This window comes from Sinocyclocheilus grahami, unplaced genomic scaffold (genome assembly GCF_001515645.1).
Source record: "Sinocyclocheilus grahami isolate Dianchi unplaced genomic scaffold, SAMN03320097.WGS_v1.1 scaffold701.1, whole genome shotgun sequence".
In the NCBI taxonomy this organism is placed as follows: Eukaryota; Metazoa; Chordata; class Actinopteri; order Cypriniformes; family Cyprinidae; genus Sinocyclocheilus; species Sinocyclocheilus grahami.
Window position 1 is genome coordinate 361407 of NW_015505880.1, and position 26666 is coordinate 388072.

Consider the following 26666-nt stretch of genomic DNA (forward strand, 5'->3'; position numbering starts at 1 on the left):
TTTTATAATAAAAAATATATTAAATTTTTTATATATATATATATATATATATATATATATATATATATATATATATATATATATATAATTTTTATTTAATTTGATAATATTAGAGGTGTTAATATCAGTCATACATTCGGTATTAATGTGACAAGTTGCTAGGTTAATATACTTTTTTAAAAAAAGACAGCAGAATACAGATTGCAGGCCGTGGCATTGAAAAGAGAGGAAACTGACGCCAGGCCTGTGCAGGTGACATGTAGTAAAGTCTTTAAAAAATTCAGTTCCCTAACATAGTGCTAACTTCCCTCTTTGTGTCCATTAACCACAGGAGATGGTCATCGGAGGCCTGCAGCCTGACACCACGTACTCCATCACCGTGGCAGCCTACACCACCAAAGGAGACGGAGCCCGCAGCAAACCCAAGCTGGTGGTGACTAAAGGAGCAGGTCGGTAATAATGACGTTATCATTAGCTGAGCTCCAGAGCACCGCAGGCCAGGTGTTATGAGCTACAGGAGCAAAATGAACCTTAAGGGACTTCAATCGAATAAGAAAAAACAAACATGGCCTATATAGTGTGTCTGGAGTACATAAAAGCTATAAGGGAACGGATAGCTGGGATTGTGTATTAGCAGTTAGCCACACATGGCCTGCTACTGCAACAAAGTTTCGTTTTCAGAAAACATGAACTGATGTAGAGGGCTGAAGTTTGAGTAAGGCATTAGTGGGTCAGAATGATGGACTAGTTAACCACAGATTAATGAATTCGCTTGCTGTGTTAGCCTAATTGTACAGGGAAGTGAATCACTATTTCCATGCAATGTTAATGACATTTTTATACGTATTTTTCTCTATACACATGCAGACAAACATGTTTTAGCTGTTTTCATATTTTGTTTTTTATGTGTCTGACGCCATGAGTGTTTTATTTTAAGGTACAACATTGAGTAAAAATGGCACTAATCCTGTCTGATTATTCACTTCTTCTACAAGCCATCTAACTGGTCTCTTTTGAAAATATGTCTTTTTATACATCCCTCGTGTAAGAATGATCAGGTTGGCTTTGCCTAAACGTACCAGAAAAGTGAATACCACGCTAGTGAGTTTTGGACACTACCATCATGCTAATACCATGGTATTCTTATAAGTATTCTATCTCTGTACACATAGATGATCATGTTTTGGCTTTTGTGTTGCTTCTCATTGTTATTTATGCATCTGACGCCATGAGCTTTTTCTTTTAAGATGCCTTGTTAAGTTAAAATAGTGCTAATCCTTGCTGATGGTAAGATTTTCACATGACAGCCCACTAGCTAGTCCGTTTTGAAAATATGCATCCATAGTGTAAGAACAGGGGGGGTTTGACTGAATTTTGGACACTACCATCATGCTAATAGCATGATATATTTTGAAGTACCTTTTGAGCAGTATAGTATATGAATAATGCTAATAAGATATATTAGCTAGCCACATATGCGTAGTCAGTTTTCCTCTGCAGTTAGCTCTCAAGCTCCAGACGCTGACGAGACAGGTGTGCCGATTGCAGATGCCAAGTGTGACAGCGGCGCCATATATGCATGTCATTCTGAATGCCTGTCTCTCTCCCTCTCACTCACACAGTGATGTGGCGCAGTCAAAGGAAGGATGTCCCTGCGCTTCCCGCCTCCGAAAGTGTGGCGAAATGCTTACAGCAGACAAAAGAAAGAAAGAAATAAACAAGGGCAGACTCAGCCCTACTTAAAGAAGTGGCACCGTGCTCTTTCATGTGCCAGAACAGAGGGGAAGCTTGACCAATGGGGCTCAGAGGAGCCACTCCGGGGCACTTTCATGCCTCATTTCTGCTACATAATGCTGTCAGACAACTTAAGCCCCTGCCTTATTGTATTGATAAGGGCCGACCCGCCCCTTTCAAACCCTGAACCTTCCACAAGGCCGCCTGTCATCTTGAGAGAGCCGGCCGTCCCCGAGCTGCCATTCTGCATGTCGAAGATACACTTCAGAACGGAGACTCGGCAGCGTGAAGCCCGTCAGTCAGGCTCTACGAACACGCCAAGATGTCATTCCAGTTGCATGCAACAAAATAATGTGCGCTGGAGTGAGCAGTAATGTTTTAGTGGTGAAAATCAGGGTTGTTATCGTTAAATAAAATATAAAATAAAACATCAACTGAAATGAAATAAAAACCATATACTTCATTTCAGCAAGGTGCCAAGGCAACATTTCTCATTTTTGTTTAAGCACTAAAATAACACAACTAAGATATAAATTAATAAAAACTATAAATGTAAACGAAAAATGGCAAAACAGACAACAAAATTACTACAACTAAAATTAAATAGCAAAACCTCTAAAAATATATATATATATTTAAAATATTCAGGGTTATTAGCATGAATTCAAATCATTAAAAATAATACTAATATTACTAAAATAACAAAATAAAATAAAAATGAATAGAAACTATATATTTATAGCATGACTAATTTAAGAAAAATGACAGAATTATTAACAATATGAATTAAAATAAAAACTAATTTAAAATATTAATATAAATTGGATAATTGACATATAAATATATATGTCAATGATCCGAAAATAGCACCCGTTCAAATGCACAAAAAAAGTCAATTTCCGCCATTTCTGGTGTTTTTTGTATTATGTTTAAGCACACGTCAACCATATTGACAAACATTATTAATGCTGCGTTCAAAGAGCTACGTTATCGGTTTCCTGCGCCTTGATCTCAAAGCAGATGTCCTTCTATCGATCTAATTGATGCTGCCTGTTGTCCAGGAGGAATAACACAGGAATGATTGATTCTGTTCTTGTTTCAGAGCCGATGGACTGGTTGATGTGCATGCTGTCAAACCCTTTGCTAATGCGCCTTATCATTCTCGATTCCACGTGCTTTAAACACAAACCGTCACATCTTTAAGTTTAGGCGTCGGTAGGCCAGATTCCGATCAAGTGCGAGCCTTCCTTTTTTTAATTTCCTCCTGTCTCCTTTCATCCTTGTGGGAGATGAGCAGATTGCATGCTAATGCAGGGGCAGGAGGTGTTCTTCACGAGTGTCCGCTTGGATGGCCGCCACGGCTCAGGGAACAGAGAGACTGGATGACTCACAATCCTCCCTGCACTGTGGTTATTCTCTTCAATTAATTGGTCCACTTAGGGCCACTTGCTCCAATCCTGATTCTGGAGAGTGAAGCTCCTCGGTTGGTCTCTGGAGCTTCTTGTCTAATATCGTCTGATGCCAGGATACTGTGGCATGGAGTTGAACTTTCTGTAGATTGAGGTTTTTGGATTATGGGATTACAAACTGGCATTATAGTGCTCATAAATTGATTTTGTTTATTTTTATGGAACGTGTAGTTCCAGCTCTAGAATTAGATTAGTTCAGCTGTCTTTGAAATCTTTATTGGTGCACCAAATTGGTAAATTTCTTGAAAACTGTAAACAGATAGCTGAGCACTTAGTAGAAGATTTAATTTTATTATATATTGAACAGTTGTGTCTGTTTCTGCTGTTGCTGAAATTTTATAAAAGCAACAACTTTGCTTGATGCCCATGTGCCCTTTACCATAGTAAAATCACTACAAACATGTTCATTTGTGGAATGTTACTTTGATTAAATTCTTGTGTATTGTAGAAAAATTAAAGAATGTTAATTACGTTTAACTTTTTGTTATCCTGTGCTGAGAAAATTTAGTCGGACAGTTATATTCAGACATATTTGGTTGGTTTTGCCCTTGTCTTTTGTATATTTGGTATCAGTTTGGCCCAGAATGCAGCGCTGCAGTTTTCTCAGGGCTAAGTCATGTCAGCTGCCAGTCGTGCTTTATACGCTTAATATAACTCCCTGTAAGACCTGTCGGCAGGTTAATTGCATGTTAGCTGAAGGTTATTTTATTTTGTTCCTCTTTTTTGTAGCGGCGTCTCCTCCACTGGAGATGAGAAGGGCAGAGAGAGAAAGGGAAGTATGGAAGGGGGAGGGCGTGAGTGTGAAACGTAATCCTATCTTAATCAGTGGCTGTGGGTCAACAGTGGCCGTTAATGCAAGGCCTAATGGGAAACGTGTCTGTGGTCCTGTGGAGAGGATTGTGTGTCGTCCAGTGGAGTGGACTGGAGTGCCAATGGCAAGGGGAAGCGGGCCACAATCACGGAGTCTCTGACCCTCGTTGTCCTCTCGCTGCAGCAGATTGCGCCTTTTCCCCGTCACCTACATCAGCACTTCTTTTTTTTCCTGGAGTCATTCGTCCTCCTGTCTGTTCTCATGCTCTCCTTCTCTATCATACAGCTGTTAACCCACCATCTCTCATCCAGTGATCTGTTCAACAACCATCTAGTCACTTAAAAATGAATAGCTTTTTCAAAACAGGTTGTTCTGACTCGCAGACTCTCTGGGTAACATTTGGAGTAAGGAGTATATGTGCTGTTAGTGCCTTTATGATAGTTTGTACAAAATGTACATGCTTATATAATGGTACTTTACAGGAACTAGGTTTGTAATAAATCCATTTAAAGTCATTTTAGATGGCTTTTCTTTAGTAGGGAGTACCAGGATGAAAATACACCTAGTTACGATACAACAGACTTAAGTGAGATGCGGTTCATTTCAATTGAATGTAATGTCCCTCTTTCTCTCTCTGCAGTACCGGGGCCTCCCTTTCTCTCCGTCAACCAAAACTCAGAGACTACCGCATTAGTGCGCTGGCAACCCCCAGATTTCGTCGCTCCGGGTCTCGAGGTGCAAGGCTATCGGCTTCAGATCGGCCGAAAGGATGTGAGTCCCCTGGCCACGCTGGAGTTCGGCCCTCAGGAGCTGGAATATTCCATTAGCAATATCCACCGAGGGGCCACGTATGTCTTCAAAGTGTCCGCCAAGTCCAGATCGGGATTTGGTGAAGAGGCTACCCGAGAACTAAAAGTCCCAGAGGAGGTTCCTCGAGGGTATCCACAAATAATCGAAGGGTCTAACATTACCTGCTGCTCGCTCCAATTTGCCTGGTTGCCTCCGGTGCTAGCGGAGCGCAACGGCGCTATAACAGAATACACACTGGCTTACCAAGAGGCCGGAATGGTTGGCGGACCCAAGGAACTGCGTCTACCGGCAAGTGAGAACAGTTACACCCTCAACAGCCTGAGGCCCAACGCAGTGTACGATGTGAAAATTCGAGCGCACACCAGTGTAGGTCCAGGGCCCTACAGCCCATCGATCCAGTATCAAACAGTGGCCTACGAAGCAGGTATGGGTTGCTCATTTCCCCGCCTCAAGGGACAAACCTCTACAATGCAAGCACCTACACCCGATTATATAAAGTTCTCTGGGAGCCACATACCTCACTAACACCCTCCCCCACAACAAGGTAAAATAAGTCAGTAAGTTAAAGTCAGTCAGTTTTGAAAGGGGAGGAGCGTCAATTTTTGTGAGGTAAGTGCCGATTGGTCAGACACGCCCAGCACATTCACTCATCCAATCACAAAACTCCCCTAGTATTCCAAGGTAGGCGAGAGCCACGTCAAGGAGATCCCAGATCTGAAGTCAAATCAGGCACATTTGTTTACTTTGTTTGGGTTTTCTTCTGCATTTTTCGTTGTTTGGTTTAACGGTTCCTCTTTTCTGTACTCACCTTTCCCCCCACCCCCCCGCTCCCACACTGGGATGGTTTGCAGCATGGTGTCCCATGATGCACTGCTAACAAGTGTGGGCATGACAACTGTGTTTGGGGATTGTTCTCATTCCTGTCGGGCTTTCTGCCACGGCAGTGCCTATCCAAATTCGAGAGCACGCAGCAGTGGGTTACTCAAACATAATGTGGGTTCAGCTATTCTGGAATCGTTCAGGGGGGATTATGGGAGCTGCTTGCCAAATGTTCTTGTTGGGGCGGCACTGCCGGGCCAGGGCAGGCAGAGTACTGTGCGATCCTGTGGTTCTGTGTTCACCAGTCTAGTCTAGCGTGCTGTTTGTCCCAACTGAGCGCCTCCCCCCTCCCCTTCACAGCTAGCGCCACACACCGCTCACTCAGAGGGACCAAAGCCCCTCTCCTTTGGGGGAAAACTGGTCGCAAGCATCGAACACTCTGTCAGCCTTCTATCCCTTCAGTCTTGTTGTGCTTTTTCAATTTCTAAAGTGTCTTTCCTCCGTTCACCTCTGGACAGATGTTCCTAAGAACTTCACCGTGAAGCTGGCCACCAAAACCACGGTACTGCTGACCTGGAAGTTTTTCGATAGCCGCTTCCCGTACCGCTGCATGGTAAGCGAGCTAATGAATCCTGTTTTGTTCATTCAATATCAATCTTATTGCCAGGATCTGTTTTTGAACAATTTATCGATGCACATTGGTCCACAGATCGAGTACAACCGGCAGAAGGTTGACATTGACGCTAGGATGACCAAAGCTCTCATCACCAACTTGCGACCCAACAGCACCTATGAGTTCAGAATCACCTGCCAGGAGAGCAGTGACGGTGGACCCAAACACAAGCTCATCGCAAGAACGGCGCCACCTATTCTGGTCCGAAAGCCAGAGTTGGACCTGAAAAGAGAGCCAGACAGTACTCTGACCATTGTCTTCCCACCGCTGGAATCCAAAGAGTTGATCAAGTAAGGAAAACCAAATGCTGTTCTAGGTCAGAAACGTATTCTATGCAAGCATGTGAACGCAGACGCAAGCAAATTGGAAATATGGGGTTCTTTAAAAGTGTCGATGTTGTCAGCGCCAATAGCCTCATGGGCAGCGTGCTGACATGTAGCGCCGTTGTCCTTCAGGTGTCCCAATTTCAAGTTCCGACTTACGGACCTTTCCCTACCCGCCCCCCCACTTCGCTTCCTGTCAACTTACTATCCTATCGAAATAAAGGCATAAAACACCTAAAATAAATCTTAAAAAGGTAGCCTTGTGGGCAGCGTACAGACATACAGTGCTGTTGCACTATTGGCGTCCTGAGTTCGAAGTCCGTCTTAACTTCCACTTCCTGTCAGCTCTGATCTATCCTATCATAATAAAGGCAAGAATGCCAAAAATAAATCTTATAAAAAAAAGTGTTGGTTTTGGAGTAATGACAAAAAAACTCACAGTAGAAGATAGTTTGCTCTGTTGTCTTCTATAGTGCCCCTTGTGGCCATACTGATAATGCAGCACATACTTAAGAACTGCGTTTTGTGTTTGTTTCGAAAAGTAACATCAAGCTTGCTTAGCTTGAAACTTCTGCGTTTGCATACTTGTGTAGGGAATTTTTCAGGTTTTGTTGAAAATCGTTCAGCTAGATGTTCCCAGTTTTATGGAACATGGAAAAATAATCACATTTAGTGGACAGGTAGTTATTTTTCTGTACAATTCTTTGACTAGCCATTTTTGAAATGGTTTTTTGCACCATCTTGACCTCTTGCAGGGCGGTCTATGTTGTGGTGGTTCCTCTGAAGAAGGGAAGAGGTCCAATCCGACATATCAAGAGCCCAGATGAATTGGACCTAGAAGAGGTGAACATACTCGCAGCTTATTTTCTCAAGTCTTTGTCCTTGTGTCACAGACACAGTGGAGCCAAAGCCATGGAAAGTGTTCTCGCAGGAGCATTGTGGCACAGCTCTCATCCTTACCCGCTGGCAAACTGCCACGCTTGGCCGCTTGACCTTGAACTGTGAATGGCGAATAGGTGCCTGTATTCTGTTTATGTATTATTTGACTTCAAAATGATTGGTTTTTGTTTGTTTGTTTTTTTGAGTAAATAACCCATTTTATTTAGCATCAGCTGCTAGTTGTTTGATAGTTGTGTTCCCAGAAGAATCAACCAGAATATGTTGTGTTTTAGATGCTGGTTTCAGTTCTCCTCAAGCAGTCTTTTTCTCCAACAGCTGTTGGGCGACAGAAGACTCGGTCAACGTCACGCTCGAACCACCCGTCAGCTCAAGCAGGTGGATGGGAAGCGGCCCTACATTGCTGCCAGCTTCAAGCCCTCATCCATGCCGCCGTCCTTCACCCTGGGCAACCAGATGGTGTACAGCAGCTTTGAAAACCGGCCTCTGGACCCCGGGCAGGAATATGTGTTCTTTATCCTTGCTGAGCTCAACACCACCGGAGGGGTGAGTGAAATTTAAGTTTTAAGACTCGTGCAAAGTGGCAAATGCAGATAGCTATAACCTTTTTTTGCTTTTGTGCAGAAAACGTTTGCGTCCAGCCCCTACACTGATCCAGTCACAGCTCCAGATGTGGACCCTCAGCCCATAGATACGGGAGGGGATGGACTCATCTGGGTGGTGGGGCCCGTTCTCGCTGTGGTCTTCATAATCTGTATTGTGATTGCGATTCTCCTCTACAAGAAGTGAGTGGACCTTTGACATGTTAATGAATATAAACTATTTCGATTAGTACAATTTACACTACCAGTCAAAATGAGAACTAAATTAAGCTTCTCATTATCTTTAATACTTGAAATTTGTGCCTTCACAAAAATGATATATTATATTTTATATATAAAAATCTATATAAATAGTATTTATATATATATATATATATATAATTTTTTTATATATATTATAAAACAAATCTTTACAAAACATTTTATTTAAAAACAATAATATAAAAAAAATGTATGTATTATTGTCTTATCTGTTGTTTTATGAAAAATAGTTATGCATTGTTTTGTTAAAAAAAATAAAAAAAAATAAAAATATATATATATTTTAATTCATTCAAATTGAAAATAAATATAATAAATGACTACATTGAAAACCTTTTGTTAAGACATTTATAATTATAATTTACAGATTAATATGATTAGTTACAATTGACAAATAGTAGAATTAATTACTATATAAATTAAAATATTTTGTAAAAACATTTACAATGTCTATTAATATAATGTATTTATAAATTTCAGTTTCTGACCCAATAAATTTAAATCTAATCAAATTGAAGTAAATATAATAAAATACTATAGTTTGGTTTTATTCATTAAAACGTTTTGTACAGACATTTATAATATATTAATTAATTAATTAATTAGTTAATTTATTTATAAATGTAAATCTTGGTCACAATAAATTAAATAGAAAATAAATAAAATACTATTTTCTATTATTATTCATTAAAATATTTTGTAAGGACATTTATAAATATATTAATATAATATAATTGTACTTGTAATTGTGTACTTGTAAATGGAATTGTAATATAATATAAATTATACATTTCAGTTTTGGGCACAAATTTCAGTTCTTCAGTTAATGAGTAGTTGGGGCAGTCTTCAAACTTACGCTCTGACACTCTAGATGCATTTTGAGGTGCAGAAATGCTAAAAGAATGATTTAAGCTTATTTTAGCCCTCAGCATTGGCATAGTTTGAAGAAGTTCAAAGCGGAGCTGAGCAGAGCAATCAATTCGATCGTATTAAAAATTAATGAGGTGATAGCTAATAGCTGTTAGCTTCAGAGCCAAAGCAGACCGCTTTACTTTTTAGCATGCAAGCGTGCTGAAACTCAAAGGGAAGCTATTCTTCATTAGTGCCTCTAGAGCCAGGTTAAAAGCGGACGACTCCTGGCTAGTATTTCCTCCCTCGGCAGGACCTTGAGTTTGACCTCTGGTGTCTGGAGATCGTATAGCCCCCCGGTGGGTGCAAACACACATCTTTTACAGGTCTGTCCAAATGCAGATGAGATAATCTGGCTCCGCTAGCCTGCCCTGTGAATTTAAATGCTCTCTATTGATTTTCTTCCTCTCCTCTCCCTTGTTCTCTTGTTGTGTTTTCTCCCTTTTATATATTTATTTCACTTCAATGCTTTCTTTGGAAGCAGCAAGCCTGACAGGTAAGGCTTAGCTGTACTTTATTGCTGTTTTCAAGGGGGCAAAAGAAAACAACCTGCCTCAGCATAAAAGCAACTTTTAATTAGATGGCAGAGAAAAACAGTGCAATGAAATGGTGGGTTCAACCAATGTGCCCCTCGGCTGTGGTGTTTGTGGACATAGCTTTGTTTGTGCTAGCATCTAGCTTCCTCGATGATAGACTATAAACAGTGTTTTCTGCACTGGTAAATACTGACAAACAAAGTAGTGTGCAGACTTTTATTAATACCTGTTAACAGTATAAGTGCATGGCACTAATTGAATCAGTCAAACTGATTGATGAATCATTCTAAATCATGAGTCATTGATCTGAATTGGTCAGGAAACACTGGGTGGTCATTTTGTGCACTTGTGATTTGGTGTACTTGTTCTTTTTCGGTCTCGTTTGTCAGATTTCATTGAGTCCTTGCATTTTCTATCCTTTTCTAAAGCAGCAAACGTAAAGAGTCAGAGCCACGGACGAAATGTTTGCTGAACAACGCCGATATCACCCCTCACCACCCCACAGACCCGGTGGAGATGAGACGAATCAACTTCCAGACCCCAGGTATCAACAAACCACCTCAATCACTTGACACATGAACTTTTCTCTGAACTCATCTCACAAAACCTGTGTCAGATGTATTTCTAGGTCATATTTCACCTCAAAATCAAATGAAAAATCAAAAGGAAAATATTTAGCATAAAGAAAATAGAGCTTTTTTGCATTTCAACATTATTTTCGTATCATTTGTCAGATTCTCCTTTCGAATGTGTACTTTGAAGTGCGCCAGAGTGACATATATTGTCAATTAACTTTAATTTAACTGTCAATTTCAGGTGCACTTGCTGTTTTTTCTAATTAGTGTCACTACTGATGCAGTTGATTAGTTAATAATCGGGTACGGCCTGTCAGTCATCTTTATTTCATATTTATTTCAAGGTTTTGAATGTCCAAATGAAATTGAACATCCATACAGTTTCACAGACATTTTTGCCATCGCCGCCCTTGTCTCTAAACAAAATGGATGTTTTGCTTTGTCCAAATCATTCAGTTCAAAGAGCGTCCTCATTTTTGCCAGCTTTGTACGTTAAACCTAGACTGACATGGAAGAAAAATGGATTTTATATTAACTTTTAAGATTTAAATTTTTTGACTTTGGGAGATAGAAAAGCCAAACATTATTTTTAAGAAAAACGCAACATGTCTATTATAAATGCTGTTTGGGCATTTATATATTATATATTATATTATATATTTATATACATATAGGTATCTCTTATAAATAAAGTGATGCACCAATGTAGAAATTTTAAAACGTTAACCGATAATTATGTTAAATTATTTTTATATTATTAACAATTTATTTTAAATTTTTTAATTGTCTTAATTTTTTGTCACTGATGACTAACATAACCATTTATATTAATGTTTAATATTATTATTTATCTTTGTGGACACGGATAACCGATAATGATGCTTTTATAAAAAAATATTTATTTATTTAGCCTATATTTGGCAAGCAATTTATTATGCATGTATAATGCTTATAATTACAGATAACTGATCAATGCAGATAACCGATAATTATCTCTATGCTGTTTTAAAAAAAAATATTGATTTATTTATTTTAGCTGTTTATGATCACCAATAACTTGTGCATTCCTATTTACAATGTGAATTATAATATTAATCCTGAATTATAATGCTTATAATTACAGATAGCGATAAATGCAGATAACCGATAATTTTCTCTATGCTGTTTGTTTGTTTGTTTGTTTATTTATTTATATTAGCTGTACATGATCACCAATATATTGTGCATTCCTATTTACAGTGCTAATTATAATATTAATCCTGAATTATAATGCTAATCATAATTACAGATAACCGATAAATACTGAAAACAGATACTGACTAAATGTTTTTGCCGTCGCGTCCTTGTCTTGTTCCAAAGCAGACGATCTTTTGTCTAATCAAAGTCCTCCAGTTCAAAGAGTGCCCTCATTTTTACCGGCTTTGCGCGCTAAACCTACCCTGACATTTCTCGGTGGCTCCTTGAAGTGGCGTGGTGTGAATTATTTATTTATATTAGCTGTACATGATCACCAATATATTGTGCATTCCTATTTAGTGCTAATTATAATATTAATCCTGAATTATAATGCTAATCATAATTACAGATAACCGATAAATACTGAAAACAGATACTGACTAAATGTTTTTGCCGTCGCGTCCTTGTCTTGTTCCAAAGCAGACGATCTTTTGTCTAATCAAAGTCCTCCAGTTCAAAGAGTGCCCTCATTTTTACCGGCTTTGCGCGCTAAACCTACCCTGACATTTCTCGGTGGCTCCTTGAAGTGGCGTGGTGTGAATTTTTCGACGGCGTCTCTCTCCTGTCTGCTCTCGGCGTCTCCCCATCAAATAGCTCTCGTTTCAAAGGCGGTAATCTCAGCGTGGCCACCTGAGGAGGTCATAACGCCGAGAACTCTCCTTCAGCCCAGATAAAATGAGAGCCAGCTGAGAAATGGAGGTGGAGAATGCAAGAAAGCCACTATTGCCACCTCATTTCCCATAATCACCTGTCCATTGTGGGACATCTTGTCCAGCAGCCGCCTAATAACACATCAGAAATGAACCCGGCACACTTTCATCTTATTTCTCGCCTCTTTCGTCCGCTTTAACACTATCAAGACGCTCGCCTCGTTAAAGCCATCCTTGTTGGACTTTATTAATTGAGGAGCGTTAAATTTGCGACACAACGTTGTTCTTTTTAAGCGCAGTGTCATTATCTCTTTGCTTGGTGAATTTTCATTTAAGTGGACATTTTAGCCCAATTAACTGGGACGGGGAAACATTTGCGACATTTCCATTAGCTAATGGGCCATTGTTCAAAGCAGCACACTTGAGTTCACATGGATGACTGGCACATATGGCACACAACTTGTCCTAATGAGACGAGACGCCGACATTAGGTTTGTTTCGTAACGCGTTTAGGGTCAGGTTCTGTTCAGTTCCTCTGCGTCCCCTTCAGTCTGTTTGAATTGGTATTATGAATTGTTTTAGAAAACAAATATTTTTATTAGCAAACTGTTTAATACGACACGCTCGGAGACGCTCATGGTTTTTCCAGGCTCGTGATTAATTGTGTCTGTAAATAGAAGATTTGTAATCCTCACCCGCATCCTATTTAGTCATTTTTTTAGGCAGCTTTCTAAAATCTTGCCACAATTCATTGTTTATTTTTTTTCTTTATTGATTTCTTCATTCTGTTTTAATCAGACATATGTCATATTATGGAAGAAAATGGCTTTTATATTGACTTTTAAGATTTACGTAGATTTGGGCGGTAGAAAAGCCAAACAATGTTTATTGTAAAAGCTCTTTGGGCATTTTATATATCTTATAAATAAAGAGATGCACCTATGCACTTTATTTTTAAATTGATAACAGATAGTTGTTAATAATTATTATAATAATTGTTTTAATCCTGTTCGTTTTTAATTATTTTATGTTTAATAACTATTAACAATATTTTTAAATTTTTCAGTTACTTTATTTTTTGTTGATCACTAACATAATGATTTATGTTCATGTTTAATAATATTATTTATTTTAGCAGATACAGATAACCGATAATCTATCTATCCATCCATCCATCCATCCATCTGTCTATTGGCGGAACATTATTATAATATTAATCCTGAATTATAATGCTTACAATTACAAATAGCCAATAATTATCTCTGTGCTATTTTCATTCATTCATTCATTCATTTTGGCTGTATATGGTCACCAATATATTTTGTATTCCTATTTATAATGCTAATTATAATATTAATCATGAAATATAATGCTTAAAATAACAGATAACCACTAAATACAGATAACCGATAATTATGTCTATGCTGTTTTTTTTATTTATTTTTTTCATTGGCTGTATAATGCTCTACGGCACCCCCTGGAACACAGTCAGAAAACTTGATGTATATCTCACACATACTTATTACACGTATTGATATGAATCTCGGTACACATATAGATCACATTGAGCCGAACAACTTTAGCACTGCATGTCATAGGCTCCGCCCAAAACAGGAAGTTGGCTATGCTGGGCTGTGTAAAAAGCACATGCTCTGGAATTTGATATACTCCTCCTAGGATGGCCTAGGACAATGGCCACCAAACTCGGTCAGCATGACCTCAAAAATTGTGAAGGGATTTTTAATATCGCAAACGGTTTACCCGTGGCGAGGCGACGAAATTATGGCGAGAAATGATAAACAGGATGTGTGTAATACCTATTGCACACATTGTCTGATTTTGATTAAACTTCAGCGGTTTATGACTATTATGACTGAAAGTTATAGCGCCACCAACTGGCAGCAGGAAGTGTGTCATTTTCAAAATGCTTTGAATTCAGCATCTTAAATATTATTACCATGGCAACGCATCAAACTTTAACATTTGTTTCCTGTGTTTTTGAGGCAGATAACATGCTTAGAATTTCATGAAACTCAACACACACATTAGTATTAATGATAGTTAGACACTGGCAAAAGCTCATAAATGGGCGTGGAGGAGGCGCTCTATAGCACCACCTTTTGACAAAACTGAGGGGGTTAGTTTTTCCTACAGTCACCAAACTTGGTGCATATATTGTTCTCATCAATGCGGACAACCTTCTAATTTACAGTCATTAGCTACGACCAACAGGAAGTCGGCTATTTTGATTTGAATGTGGATTTTTGGAAAAATATGGCTGTGAATTAATGCATACTACTCGTATGAAAATCATGGAATTCACACCAAACTTTGTCAACATGATTGCAAAATATTGAGGAACTTAAATTGCGAACGGATTTAGGATGTCTTGAACGGTGTTGCCATGGCAATTTATTAAAGTAACAGTAAAAGAGGAAACAGTAATTGTCTTATATTTTTAAAGTACATTATCCAAACTCTTCAAACTTTTTACTTATGGAGAGCAAGTCATTTTGAGGAAACATGCTTATTTTCATTCATTTACAATGCTCTATTGATAACAGAAAATTAAAAAACTATTAGACATCTGATCTCTTTCTAAGGGGCCGTTTACACGACAACGTTTTCAGCCAAAAACTGGAAACTTTTTATGCATTTTGTCTGTTTGTTTACATGACAACTGCGTTTTAGGCACTGAAAACGCATATTTTTGAAAACTCCACCGTTATTGTTTCCGTGTAAACACCCAATACGGGAATCTTTGAAAATGGTGACGTCATGCGTGTGCGTAGTACGTGTTTTTAAGTTTTTTTTTTTGTAGTACATGTTATGTAGACATGCGCAGTATGTGTCGATTTTAAAGGCAAGCGCAAACAAACATACACAACAATGGCGGAGTAGATGGTACTGTTGTTGCTGCTCAAGTGTGGATTTACTTCACCAATATTACAACCAACAGCGGAGACGCATCATATACAACATATAATCGTCACTTCCCTACAGGTACTGTTTACTATAAAGGTGACAGTGCCAACTACTGGCCTGGCATACATAATACAGAGTTTTTGACCGTTTTCGCGGATGTGTAAACGCGAATCGTTTTGAAAATGTTATCGTGTATACGTGAAACTTTATTTAAAAAATGTAACTACATCGTTGTTGTGTAAACGTAGCCTACCTCTGTGTGTGAGGGGAGGGGGTGGGTGTGTGTGTTGAGTGTGGGGGTGGGTGGGTGCTTGGGTGTGAGAGAGAGAGAATTTTTGAGAATTTATAACACCTTTATTAGATACAAAAGCTCTAAAAAACCATTACAAACACTTCATTACATCATCCCATAATCTCAGCAAAAGACCAATACATCATTATCAACCCAACACAGTAAGTTTTCTACACTCCAAATATCCTCAAAATTTTCCACCTTCTTCATGGATAGATAAAAAATAAAATCATATCTTATTCTTGCTTTTATGAGCCCTTTAAAAACCAATTCAACTACACAGTTTGAGTCATAAAGAATCTTGTATTGTTTGTGTGTGTGTATGTGTGTGTGTGTGTGTGTGAGAGAGAGAGAAAGAGAGAGATTCTATTTTACACTCTTGGTTTAAAAGTCTCTTTATTTATATCTGTGATTTTGTCTGTAATACTAAGCTGTAATGCAGGCAAAATTATTTCACAAATACTTATAGATCCTTAAAATAATAATAAATAATTAAATGTTTTGGTAACACTTCAATATGGTCTCTCTTGTTAACATTAGTTAATGCATTAACTAACATGAACAAAAAATTAACTATATATATACTGTATATTAATGTTAGTTAATAAAATGTTCATCTTAGTTCATAGTACATTAACTAATGTTAACAGATACAACTATACATTTTAATTAATAATATATTAGTAATTTTTTTACTTAATATTAACTACACTTCATAAATGCTATTTAAATATTCATGTTAATTAATATAGTAAATGTTAACAAAAGAAATTAAGGGGGAAAAAATAAGTATTTTATTTATATTGAACATATTTACAAATATATATATATTTTTTTCATTTATTTGTATTGAACATACTCAACAATATATCTAAAAAAATAACTATTTTTTTCTTTTTTCTTTACTTTGCCAACATAAAGCATGAAAAGATAAAAAGTACATTTAGACTTTTTGTTCTCAAAAGCATTCCTAATTACAATGCGATTTCAAACCTGATCCTCTCGCTAGCATGTTAAACTGCGCGTCTGCATAGGTGTCGTGTGCCTAAAGCCATCACAGATGGTTCAGACCTCAACAACAGAAGCTAAAGACACTCCTCATGCGCTAGCGCTCCAGACAGCTGGACAGACGTTGAGCCGCTAAACTCTGACCGTATGTCTTTTTACTGCTCGATCGACGCCGCCATCTGATATTTTGAGGATTTTATTCTTTAAAAAACTAGCTTGGAGTTTGCCATGAAGACTCGTGGTATAAACAGTATCTGCAGCAGTTCATGTATGTCGACTGTGATGTTGGATGAAGGACGGCTGATATGTGAGCGGGTGTCCTACTTTCAGCGTCTGACAGACTGCTTGGCGTCGGATCCAACGGCGAGGACCCTCACGAGGATTACCGCCTTCATTCAAAGCAGGGGTGGTCTGTTCTCCTGCCTGGTTAAAAATGCACAATATAGTCTGAAAAATTAATTGGAAGGAGAAAATGCATAAAGGAGAAGTTCTATTTCCTGCTTATTAGTTTTCTTGCATTTAGCTTGTTTCCCCATTTCTTTCAGTCCATTTCAAGATTTTGTTCTCAACTAATTATCAGTACATTCAAAAACGGATGCTTTTATTTAATTTTTTGCTGTTTGCTGTTTTTCACAGATTCTGGTCTAAGCAGTCCTGTCAGTGAAGCCGGTTTTGACTATGAAAGTTAGTGCTCACATCTCGTGCTGAGCTTTGGTGTTTTCTTATCTTTTTTTAATGCGTCTGCCCCACATCCGGAATAATGGGTTGTGTTTTCCGACTACATTTGCATATGACTTTTTTTCCCTCCCTCACAAACTGCCGGATCTGCGCTAATTTTCACTCCCGTAACCCTGGGAAAGTTAAAAGGAGTCGTAATTCAAATGAAACCTAAAACTACATCTCATTAGCAATTGCTTGTCCAATACGAGATGCATAATGTAGGATAAAATCAAGCATATAATCCTATCTTTTGCTTTGTTTGCATAAAAAGACATCATGTTAGCCAACATATAAAAACAAAACAAGTCAAATAAACTTTTTATGCTTCTTTATGTAACCTGACCATATTTAAATGAAATTGAAATAAAAACATTTTATAATTATAATTAATGAATATATTATCACTTAAGTAAATAAATAATCATTTTGATAATATTATCATTTGTATTATTTTCATATTTAATTGACTTTTTGTCAGTTTTTTATTCTAAATCATTATAACAAACATAATGATTTCTATTAATGCTTAAAATTTTATATATATATATATATATATATATATATATATATATATATATAAAGACGAAAAAAGTTAAGCATAAAAACAATAAGTGTAATACTGCTTTAAATTGTTTTTAATTCTGTTTAATTTAATTGCAATTTTGTTTTTGTTTTTCTGAGCAAAAAATAAATATTTTTCCCTGATTTACAGAAGAGACCCACTAAAATGTAATTCAGTGTAACAATCTGGTCAGGCATATTTACAACAAAAATCTATTTATGACATATTAAAAGACTAATTACTTTCACCCCAAATACTAATTTGCTGTAATTTTACATATTTAAAAGTTGCCACTATCCTAGGTTTTGCCCATTTGTCAGTAAGATTTTTTTACTCATTTAAAACACAATCATTTTAATATTTTAATATGTACATGTCAGAATAAGCATGTTGTTTGAATTTTTACATAAATATTGTGTTACACTGAATGACAATGTAACATTATTTCAACCAAATCTTGACATTTTATTCTCCAAATAAAATGAATTTGAAACCTTAAAAGTAGACACTTTACTTACATTTACTGTGCTTTCTATGTACCTAAAATCACTTTTGTAAATTTCTTTTGATGCGGACATCTTAATGTCTTTGACCCATATACTGTATATACATATATATAAGTATATACACCAAAGACATTACAAATTGAAGATTGATTGTCCTAGACATTTGTTCTTCATTATGCATCTGTGGGAAGTTAAAATGCAAATGCGGTTAACCGTTTCATCTTAATTATGACCGCTTTTAACTTTCATTCGTAACACGGCTTTTAATTTTTCCTTTTAAATTATTTTTTTCTTTATTCTTCTGCTTGTCGATTGCTTTGTTCTCACAGGCTGTTGGCTGAACACTATTAATCCACAGTAAAAGCAGCTGATCATGTAGAAATGGCTCTTCTGTGTAATTTTTACACAAGTCTCTCCACACATTCCAGCATCCTGTCCGTTCAGACCCCCATTCCTCTCTCCACCGATGGGGTCGTTCTGCAGGCGGAGATAACGAACTGAATTAATTAAACTCTCTTGCCAACAATAGTCCGACATTTGATACATCCCTCCTGCCCCCCAGCGAGGCAGAGGAAAGAGAAACACAACTCCTTTTTTTCTTGTTTTTTTGGGGAAATATACTGAGCGCTTTTCCTTTTATATGTAAATGAACAATCGCATAAAATCGTTTCGCGAACAGCGGCAGCGGATATCAAAAGGATTTGTTGTTTGCATCACCTGTCAAGTGCAAATAAGAGACTGAAAATATGTAATTAGACAGTTTGCATCTCTCGCGCTCACTGATCTTGGGCTTGATTGCATGGGATAAAAAGACTCCGCGGTGGAGAGAGAGAGACACAGAAATCCTGGCAGAGAGAGTAGATAGGGAATGAACAACAACAGGAATTTGTCCTTGAAAGAGTTTATATCCGATTGGACTTAGCTTAAAAATACTTTTTAGTGTCTTTCACATAAATACTTGAAATTGAATGTAGTTAATTATAAGAAACTGATAAGGTCATGCACGCAAAGCCACTTTTGTAACGTGTATTTAGTGCTTTCATCTCCTACAAAAACCTAATGTCTTGGATAATCTGTAAATATCGATGTCCAATTTTAATTATTTGACAAAGTTGACCGTGAAAGTTTTAATAACCAAAAAAGAACAAGTCATCTGCAGAGGTTAAAACGTTCTTTGCACCCCGATCGAATTAAATGTAATTGTTTGTTACATCTTGAGGGGAGATCATTCCTGAGAACAAACAAATAACAGCTTATTTATGAAATGGAAAAAAACAGAGCACGAGTAATTGTTGACACGGAGCAAAGTTTAGGGATACGTTGACATTGGAAAGTGCTAATCTTCCAAGTTTGTTGGGTTTCGATTGGCTTTAGATGGCCTTTCTCATTGCATCATGGAGGCTGTTGGCATTTAGCTTGCAGGTCTGCATCTCAGGTTGTTTGCCAAAGTTGCCCTTCGCATCTTCTTCGAGAGTGCTTTGGCATATATTGGTTCCCCTTAAGGGGAGTCCAGACTAAGAGCTTGGCCAGGCTGATGAGAATAACATTTGTGGAGTTAGAAAAGTGTTAGTGTCCAGATAGTGGATGAGGATAAACTGTTATTAGCATAGCTTTGTTTTGCATGAATGTCTGAAAACTAACAACTAGAACTTTTTCAGGGCATCTTGAGTGGCATTTGCTTCGTTTTTTTCTCATTATGTCCAATCAGCAAGTGACTTTCTTAATCGAACCCAAGCCATTTGCGACGTACTACATTACAAAAAAACTTGAAGTGAAATTGAGGATGGCTAATGTGATTATGCAGATTATCCATGCTTAATTAAATCACAGTACTCTTCAAGCAAGATGCCAACGTTTATCCAACTTTTGACCTCATGCTGAAGAAAGTCCAATGCCTTCTATAAAAACATTGGCGACCATTTTAGGAAGAGCTATGTCTGTTTTCTTCCATAATCCATTACTAATTCATAACTGGATTAACTCCACAGCGAGAGGCCTAGGAAGTTTTCGGTCTGAGCAAACAGCAAAACTAGTGCTTGTTTGAGGAAAGGTCTTGTAGGTTGTTGCAGGGATAACATGGGTGACTGCTTCCGTGACACACTTTCTTAGCTTTGGCTGAACTGAAGCAGAGAACATGGCACTTCACTTTGCACCGGTACCATCGGGTCATCCTAACCCAGGCCAGAACTCTCGAATAAACACCCTACCTTACCCTGATTGCCCCCATCATCTCCCCTCCACCTCAAGAGCTTTATTTCCCATTGTGGCGCAAATGAAGGATTACATAAGGAAATTAGTGCAAGGTTCTGCCAAAAGGAAAGCTTTTAGAAATATTAAGGCTAGAGGTTTACTCCAGGGAAAGGCAATATTATATTTTTCTACCTCTGGCTCACTCGTATTTTTCGTGTTTAGTGTGGAAGCATTCCAGTCCCCCCCCCCCCCCAGGGCAGCAAGACAAAGAAAGCAAGAACACTAAATCCATATTTTGGTTACGTGCAAGACGACATGCAGATAAGTCTGTTCATGAGGCCTAGCATAAAATACAAGACAGAAGCTTGTGTCCATTCATGCTCAAATCTATGGCAACACAATCCCCGAATGCCAGAACAGGGTTACGGTTAGGGCAGGAGTGGCCAATTTAGAAGTTTTTAGTGATCCTGAAGACCTTAATTAGCTAGTTCAGATTAGTTACATTTGGAATTAAGCTATCTGGCCCTTCAGGAGCAGGATTAGACACACTTGGTTTAGGGTAACATAGGGTTAACCCTACAGGATACCAACAAGGTTACCATTCCCCTATTCCAGATGCAATGTACATAGCTTCAATCTTGTGTGCTTTTGGCCTTTTGTCTCACCTTGCTGAAAAAGAAGTTTTCACATTTTGCATTTGATTAAATCTATTACGTTTCAGCTCTGCAGACATGAACGTATTTCTCAAGGGCAGATCTTGGGGGTTTTTTCAATTTATTGTTCCTGTGACTCAGTTTGAAAAGAGATTTGTTTGGTTTCTCAAAGGCAACCAAGCACATTTTCCCCCTTGTCTTAGTCTGCTGAGGACAGACGTATGGTTTGTCTTACCAACCAAGTATATGAAGTGTCCTCCTGCTCATCGTTTTAAGCTACAGCGGAGTGAGAAAGAAGAAATTTCATACTGCAAAACTATTATGAACCATTTGACCTGCTATCATTTTTGTAATTGGTCTGGGGGTTTTGTAGCACCTTAGCAATCGTCCTTAGGTCTTTTCCTTCATATTGTCTGTATAAATGCAGCCGGTTTTTCTGTATTAGGACGATCCTGATTGGTCCGATTGATGATGTAGAGCTCTGGCCTGGTCACACTGTGTCTCTAACATCACCCGTTGTTCCTCACTCCAGTCCCCACCTCATTGTCTCACCTGCTTGGGTGTCTTCCCCCACCCCAGTCCTGTTTTCTCCACCAACTTTTGGGATTTGGCTTCTAACTGTCTTTCTTGGTCCCGTTGGTCTTTCTGACCTTATCTTTCTGTCTCCTGATTGGTGCACAGGTATGATGAACCACCCTCCTATACCCATCTCTGAGCTAGCTGAGCACACGGATCTACTGAAGGCCAACGACAACCTGAAGCTCTCCCAGGAGTATGAGGTACTGCATATTATACCATTTTTTGTTACGAATAGGAATGTTACCCATTTCAAAAGACGTTGCACTTACATAAAGTGGGTTTTCTTTCTAAACAAATGCCGGTGAATTGTTTTTAGCGTTTACATGGCAGTTACTCACGTGCCACAGGGTTTTGCGGAAGGCGCGGATGCCTTGGTTTGGAGTGCTGGGCTCGTAAATGTAGCGGCTGCTGATTAGCCTTCGCTATTGCTGAATCAGCCTTCATTTGCATAGAGCAAATGTCATCGTCCATCTTAAATCACAGCTTGCTAAGGCAGCACCGCCATCAACACCCCCATGGCTTAATGCCGTCTTAAATGGCTCCCAGCGTGAGCCAGACCTGATATCTCAGCAGGAACATGGGCAAGCTTGAGTTGAGCCAACCCACTATCATTTTTGGGACATTGGTTTAGCATATAGATTAACTTTAGCTGCATATGCTAACCAAATAACAAACGTCATTCATAAGCAGCTAAGCCTGAGTAGTAGATTGTAGAAAAGGTCGTTTCTGATCTCGTCCACTTGCAAAAAGGGAGTAAACAATGGTGTGATCTGGTAAAGTCACCTTCTACCAGATCGTTTCAGTTTCAAAAAACAATTTTTAAAAAATGATCTGCTCTGGCTTTGTAAATAAGTCATTCTGCTGAGGAAAGTGTTTGGGAACTGCTGCTCTAGAAGAAAAAATTGGAATTAATGTATTCCTTGTGCATTAGCATGCTAAAAGTAGGTGCTAAATCACTAGCTGCATTTTAATTACCCTTCAAATTGTGCAAATTGAAATTGAAAATACACCTAATGGAAACGCATCAATTTCGCAAAAACTTTCGCCCTTTATCGCAAAAAAAATTTTTGCGCTTGCATGAGGTGGTTTTTCAGCCAATTCAAAAACTGAATATTTAGCAAAACTGCAATGTAAATGTTTTTTTCACATTTAAGGTTGCATGGCGTACGTAAAAAGTAAATTGATCATTCTTCAACGTACTATAACCTCCAAGAAACACTTCATACGTGGCCGATCTCAAGTATAAGGGGCTTTCCTTGCCATTAATGTTCGGATAACCCCTTATTTACACTGCATACAGCTCTGGCCACCGGAGCTGATCGCGGCCACTCTAGTCAATGCTTATGTTTATACCAGCCGCACCAAGGCACATATCTCTCCGCACTGCTTCTGTAAAGATATACGCATACGCCTCCTTCAATTAAATATAATGGCTAGTGCAGTGGCTGCGATATACATGACCCTACCAAAATCGTCGCCATGACTTATTGCTAGAGGTAAAAATTAAGTTTTAGTCGCATAACATTGGTTAACCCTTTACGATCACACCAGTGTGATCAGTCTTGGCTGGTCCCTGAAGTGTACGATCACACTGGTGTGATTAGAGCGTTCAGTGCGTCACATGATCAGCTGCTGAATTTAAAGTTGCTTTCGCGCTTTGGCTGGCGCAGAGCCAGATGCTTAACGCTTGTCATATTATCACAACTATTCAGTGTTTTCAACCATATAATGCTTATTTTAGGTTTCAGACATTTAAATACACATAAGTACTAGCAAAACCATACATTTATAGTTTGTAAAATACACGCTGATGTCTATGGAAACGGCAATAATGATCCTTACAAATATAAGCTGACGACATGTTTTATTGATATCAAATACAGATGTGTAGGTAACTATAAAATTTACTCTGCTCTTCTCCCAGTTTACCGGAGACCTACTTTAACATGTTTCGGGAGGAGAGGATGAATTTGCGTGTTGTAAATCCCACAGCTCAGATCCAGCGTGAACTAACATGGCCAGGCCAATTACCCGTTATAGATCAACTAACACGGTCATTATAAAAGTGTTTAAACTACCAAATACATTTACTTGCACATATTTCAGAATCGGAATGTCAGATATTTCATAATATAGTGAGCATGTTTGTGAATATTTTATATAACTAAATAAAAGCGATCGATGTGTCATACACAGCTATTGTGGCTGCGTTGTATCACATGACATCGCAATGGAAACAATAAGGCGATAAGTTGTAAAATGATGGTTGCCTAAAAAACTCACGCTGGGGGCTCAGCTGGTATATTTTAAACTCACGTGTGAAAGGGTTAATGCAAACTCTTGTCATTTAACAATATTTTTTTATCAATGTTTATAAAATATCGCTAAAGTTTTGCGCACATCTCTAATGGAAATTAGCTAGTGAGTGATGTCTATGGAAAATTGGGCTAGAGAAGAGAAAGAAAAATGTTAGTGATGGAAGCTGATTTGAAGCAGAAAAAAATGCTTGGTGCAAAGGGTTTTGTCAGATGTTTGTCAGAGGATGTGGGTTGGGAGTTATGCAAAAAAAAATGCTCTGGATTACCAAACTCCCGATTATGTCATCATGCTTCCATCCATACGTGATCCGTTAGATCACAGCACAGTGTGACATTTGGCCTGGAGGAAAACCAAACCAATCCAAGCTATGCGTGTTGAAACCCATGGGTTTGCAGGGTAGATGATAAGAGAGATGGTTTGAGAGCACGGACAACCTGTGGAGGATCCGTGCTCTGTTATTTGTGCCTGTAATCATCACAGGGTAAACAGCTACATCAAATCTCTCATTGTGGGTTATTTAGTCCCAGTTTCAGCATGCAGAGACGGTTGCCTAAATGAAAACATCCCTCAAGCTAGAAGAGCTGGGACTGAGCCATTGCCCGAGAACAGGCTCGGAATCATAATGGAATACTAAATTACCCCGACAGGGGAATAGAATATTTATTCAGAAATTCTCATATTGGGAACGTGGCGGCATTTATCTTGCTGGCGTCAGATAATTCACCCCCTCACAGGAAGGAACAGACTCTTTTATCAGCGTTTCCTTTGCTATTATTCACTGTCCACAACAAAGCTACCTGGCCGAATGCTGGTGAATATTTAAACGATAGCAGACGGCTTTTAATTACACTTTAATGTGCGGCAGGAGGACTTTTATCTTGTTGCGAATGTTTATCCGGGCTGCTTTGTGAAGGATCCTCATTTCTCTATTTTCCCTTAGTTTTAGTCCTCCCAGGCCCCATGGCCTCACTCAACCCTGCTTTCTGAGTGTTGAACTCTCTTCTGTTTCTCCACCTTATTCTGATGTTCTAGCGGATGCAAACTCACTCTCTTCTCGTATTAGTATTCGTGCCAGAGATGCTGAGGGATTGGGAAAAGCCCTAAGGGTTGCTTCACTCCTTTTTCTCTTTCCACAGTCCATCGATCCGGGTCAGCAGTTCACCTGGGAGCATTCCAACCTGGAGGTCAACAAACCCAAGAACCGCTACGCCAACGTCATCGCCTACGACCACTCCCGCGTAATCCTGGCGCCCATCGAAGGTTGGGCAGAACTGCGCACACACTGATTCTTTCAAAGAAAAGCACTGCATCTGAAGGTTCCAGAATGACTGAACTTTGTTGTTGCCCACAGATGTGTCTGGCTGTTAATTTGAGAAATGTATTTCAGTGCAAAGTCCTAAAATCCTTCCAAAGAACCTGATAGATCTAGGATGTGCATTTGGGAGATCGCCATCCATTTTTTATGTCTTTATTATGTGTTTTTATAGTGTTTATCCATATAAATCAATTGGCTTTCTTCCCTTCCCACGCAATTTTATTGTCTGCTCGCGCATGTACAGGAAACAAGAGTCCGATAATTCACAAGCAGCCGAAATTAAACTCGAATGGTATAGTGCACCGCCATATCCCAGAGTGTCTTTGGTTGAGGTATAGAAGCTGTCAAGCTTTTGGAAGGAACAGTGGAAAATTGGCAGAGATTCTGCTGTAATGTTGGTAAAACCCCCATCTTTTTTCCATCCAAAGCCGACTGTCAATCCTCAATGCTCCTTTGTGCTGTTTACATTTATGCCCTTCCCCCAGGTTCCCTTCCTCGTCGTCGCGTCACCTTGATTTTCGCCACAGTTCACCACGACCCAATTTAGATGAGCAATAACGCGGCGTAACAGAATCATCACAAAGACAGCGCCCATAAATGCATAAATTAATCAAGTTCGAAATTTCCATTTTACAGTGCAGTGATTTCACCATTAGACACAGCGGTGGAACAATTCGTGCAGGCAGCCGTGCTCTGTTCACTTAGCTATGACTAAAGCGAAACAATCCTGCGATCGCTTTGTGAGACGAGGAAGAGGCTTTTAATGGCATTCTTTTTTCTCCCTGATTGCTAATTTTGCCTTTTTCTCCAACGTAGCAGGGGCTAGAAAAGAACCAAGTGTTTCATTGTTCGTTGTTAAAGTACGAAAACAACAATTTAACACTGCGGGCCTGTGTTTGTGATTGAAGCTTTTGTGTTGGATAAACTGTACAATTAAATATGCCTCTCATAGGTTATTTGCCAGAGGTCTGAAGTGAGCGCGGACCCCGAGTGTAATTACAGGTGACTTGTTTCAGAGAATTAATGGCGCTTGCTCCTACTGAGGGATTTGAACAAACCCCTAACCTTAAGTGTTGAACTTTGTTGCATAATTTGTCCCTCGCTGTATGTGCTACGTACACGAATGACACATGAAATCATGCAGTTTGTCGAGGAGAGGCATTTAGATGATGATGATGATGGTGAAATTATATTAGATTTACTCTAGACTTATTTTGAAGGAGAATAACATGTACAGCTGAATTTTCAGCATCATTACCTCCAGTCATCAGTGTCACATGATCCTTCAGAAA

At 38.6% G+C, this 26666-nt stretch overlaps 1 protein-coding gene across 21 annotated transcripts in view; it reads left to right on the forward strand.

Moving 5' to 3' along the window:
* ptprsa (protein tyrosine phosphatase receptor type Sa) overlaps nucleotides 1-26666 on the forward strand; it is a 232823-nt gene that overhangs the window by 187493 nt on the left and 18664 nt on the right. For 7 of the 21 annotated variants that reach the window (XM_016243797.1, XM_016243796.1, XM_016243803.1 and 4 more), the window contains 10 exons: nucleotides 6162-6256; nucleotides 6353-6606; nucleotides 7395-7482; nucleotides 7855-8082; nucleotides 8161-8321; nucleotides 9790-9804; nucleotides 10273-10388; nucleotides 17167-17214; nucleotides 21843-21940; nucleotides 25196-25319. In XM_016243797.1, coding sequence (XP_016099283.1) covers nucleotides 6162-6256; nucleotides 6353-6606; nucleotides 7395-7482; nucleotides 7855-8082; nucleotides 8161-8321; nucleotides 9790-9804; nucleotides 10273-10388; nucleotides 17167-17214; nucleotides 21843-21940; nucleotides 25196-25319 — 1227 coding nt within the window. Of the gene's footprint in view, nucleotides 1-4654; nucleotides 5249-6161; nucleotides 6257-6352; nucleotides 6607-7394; nucleotides 7483-7854; nucleotides 8083-8160; nucleotides 8322-9789; nucleotides 9805-10272; nucleotides 10389-17166; nucleotides 17215-21842; nucleotides 21941-25195; nucleotides 25320-26666 lie in introns of all 21 variants that reach the window. The other 14 variants (XM_016243811.1, XM_016243815.1, XM_016243816.1 and 11 more) reach the window with 11 other exon arrangements.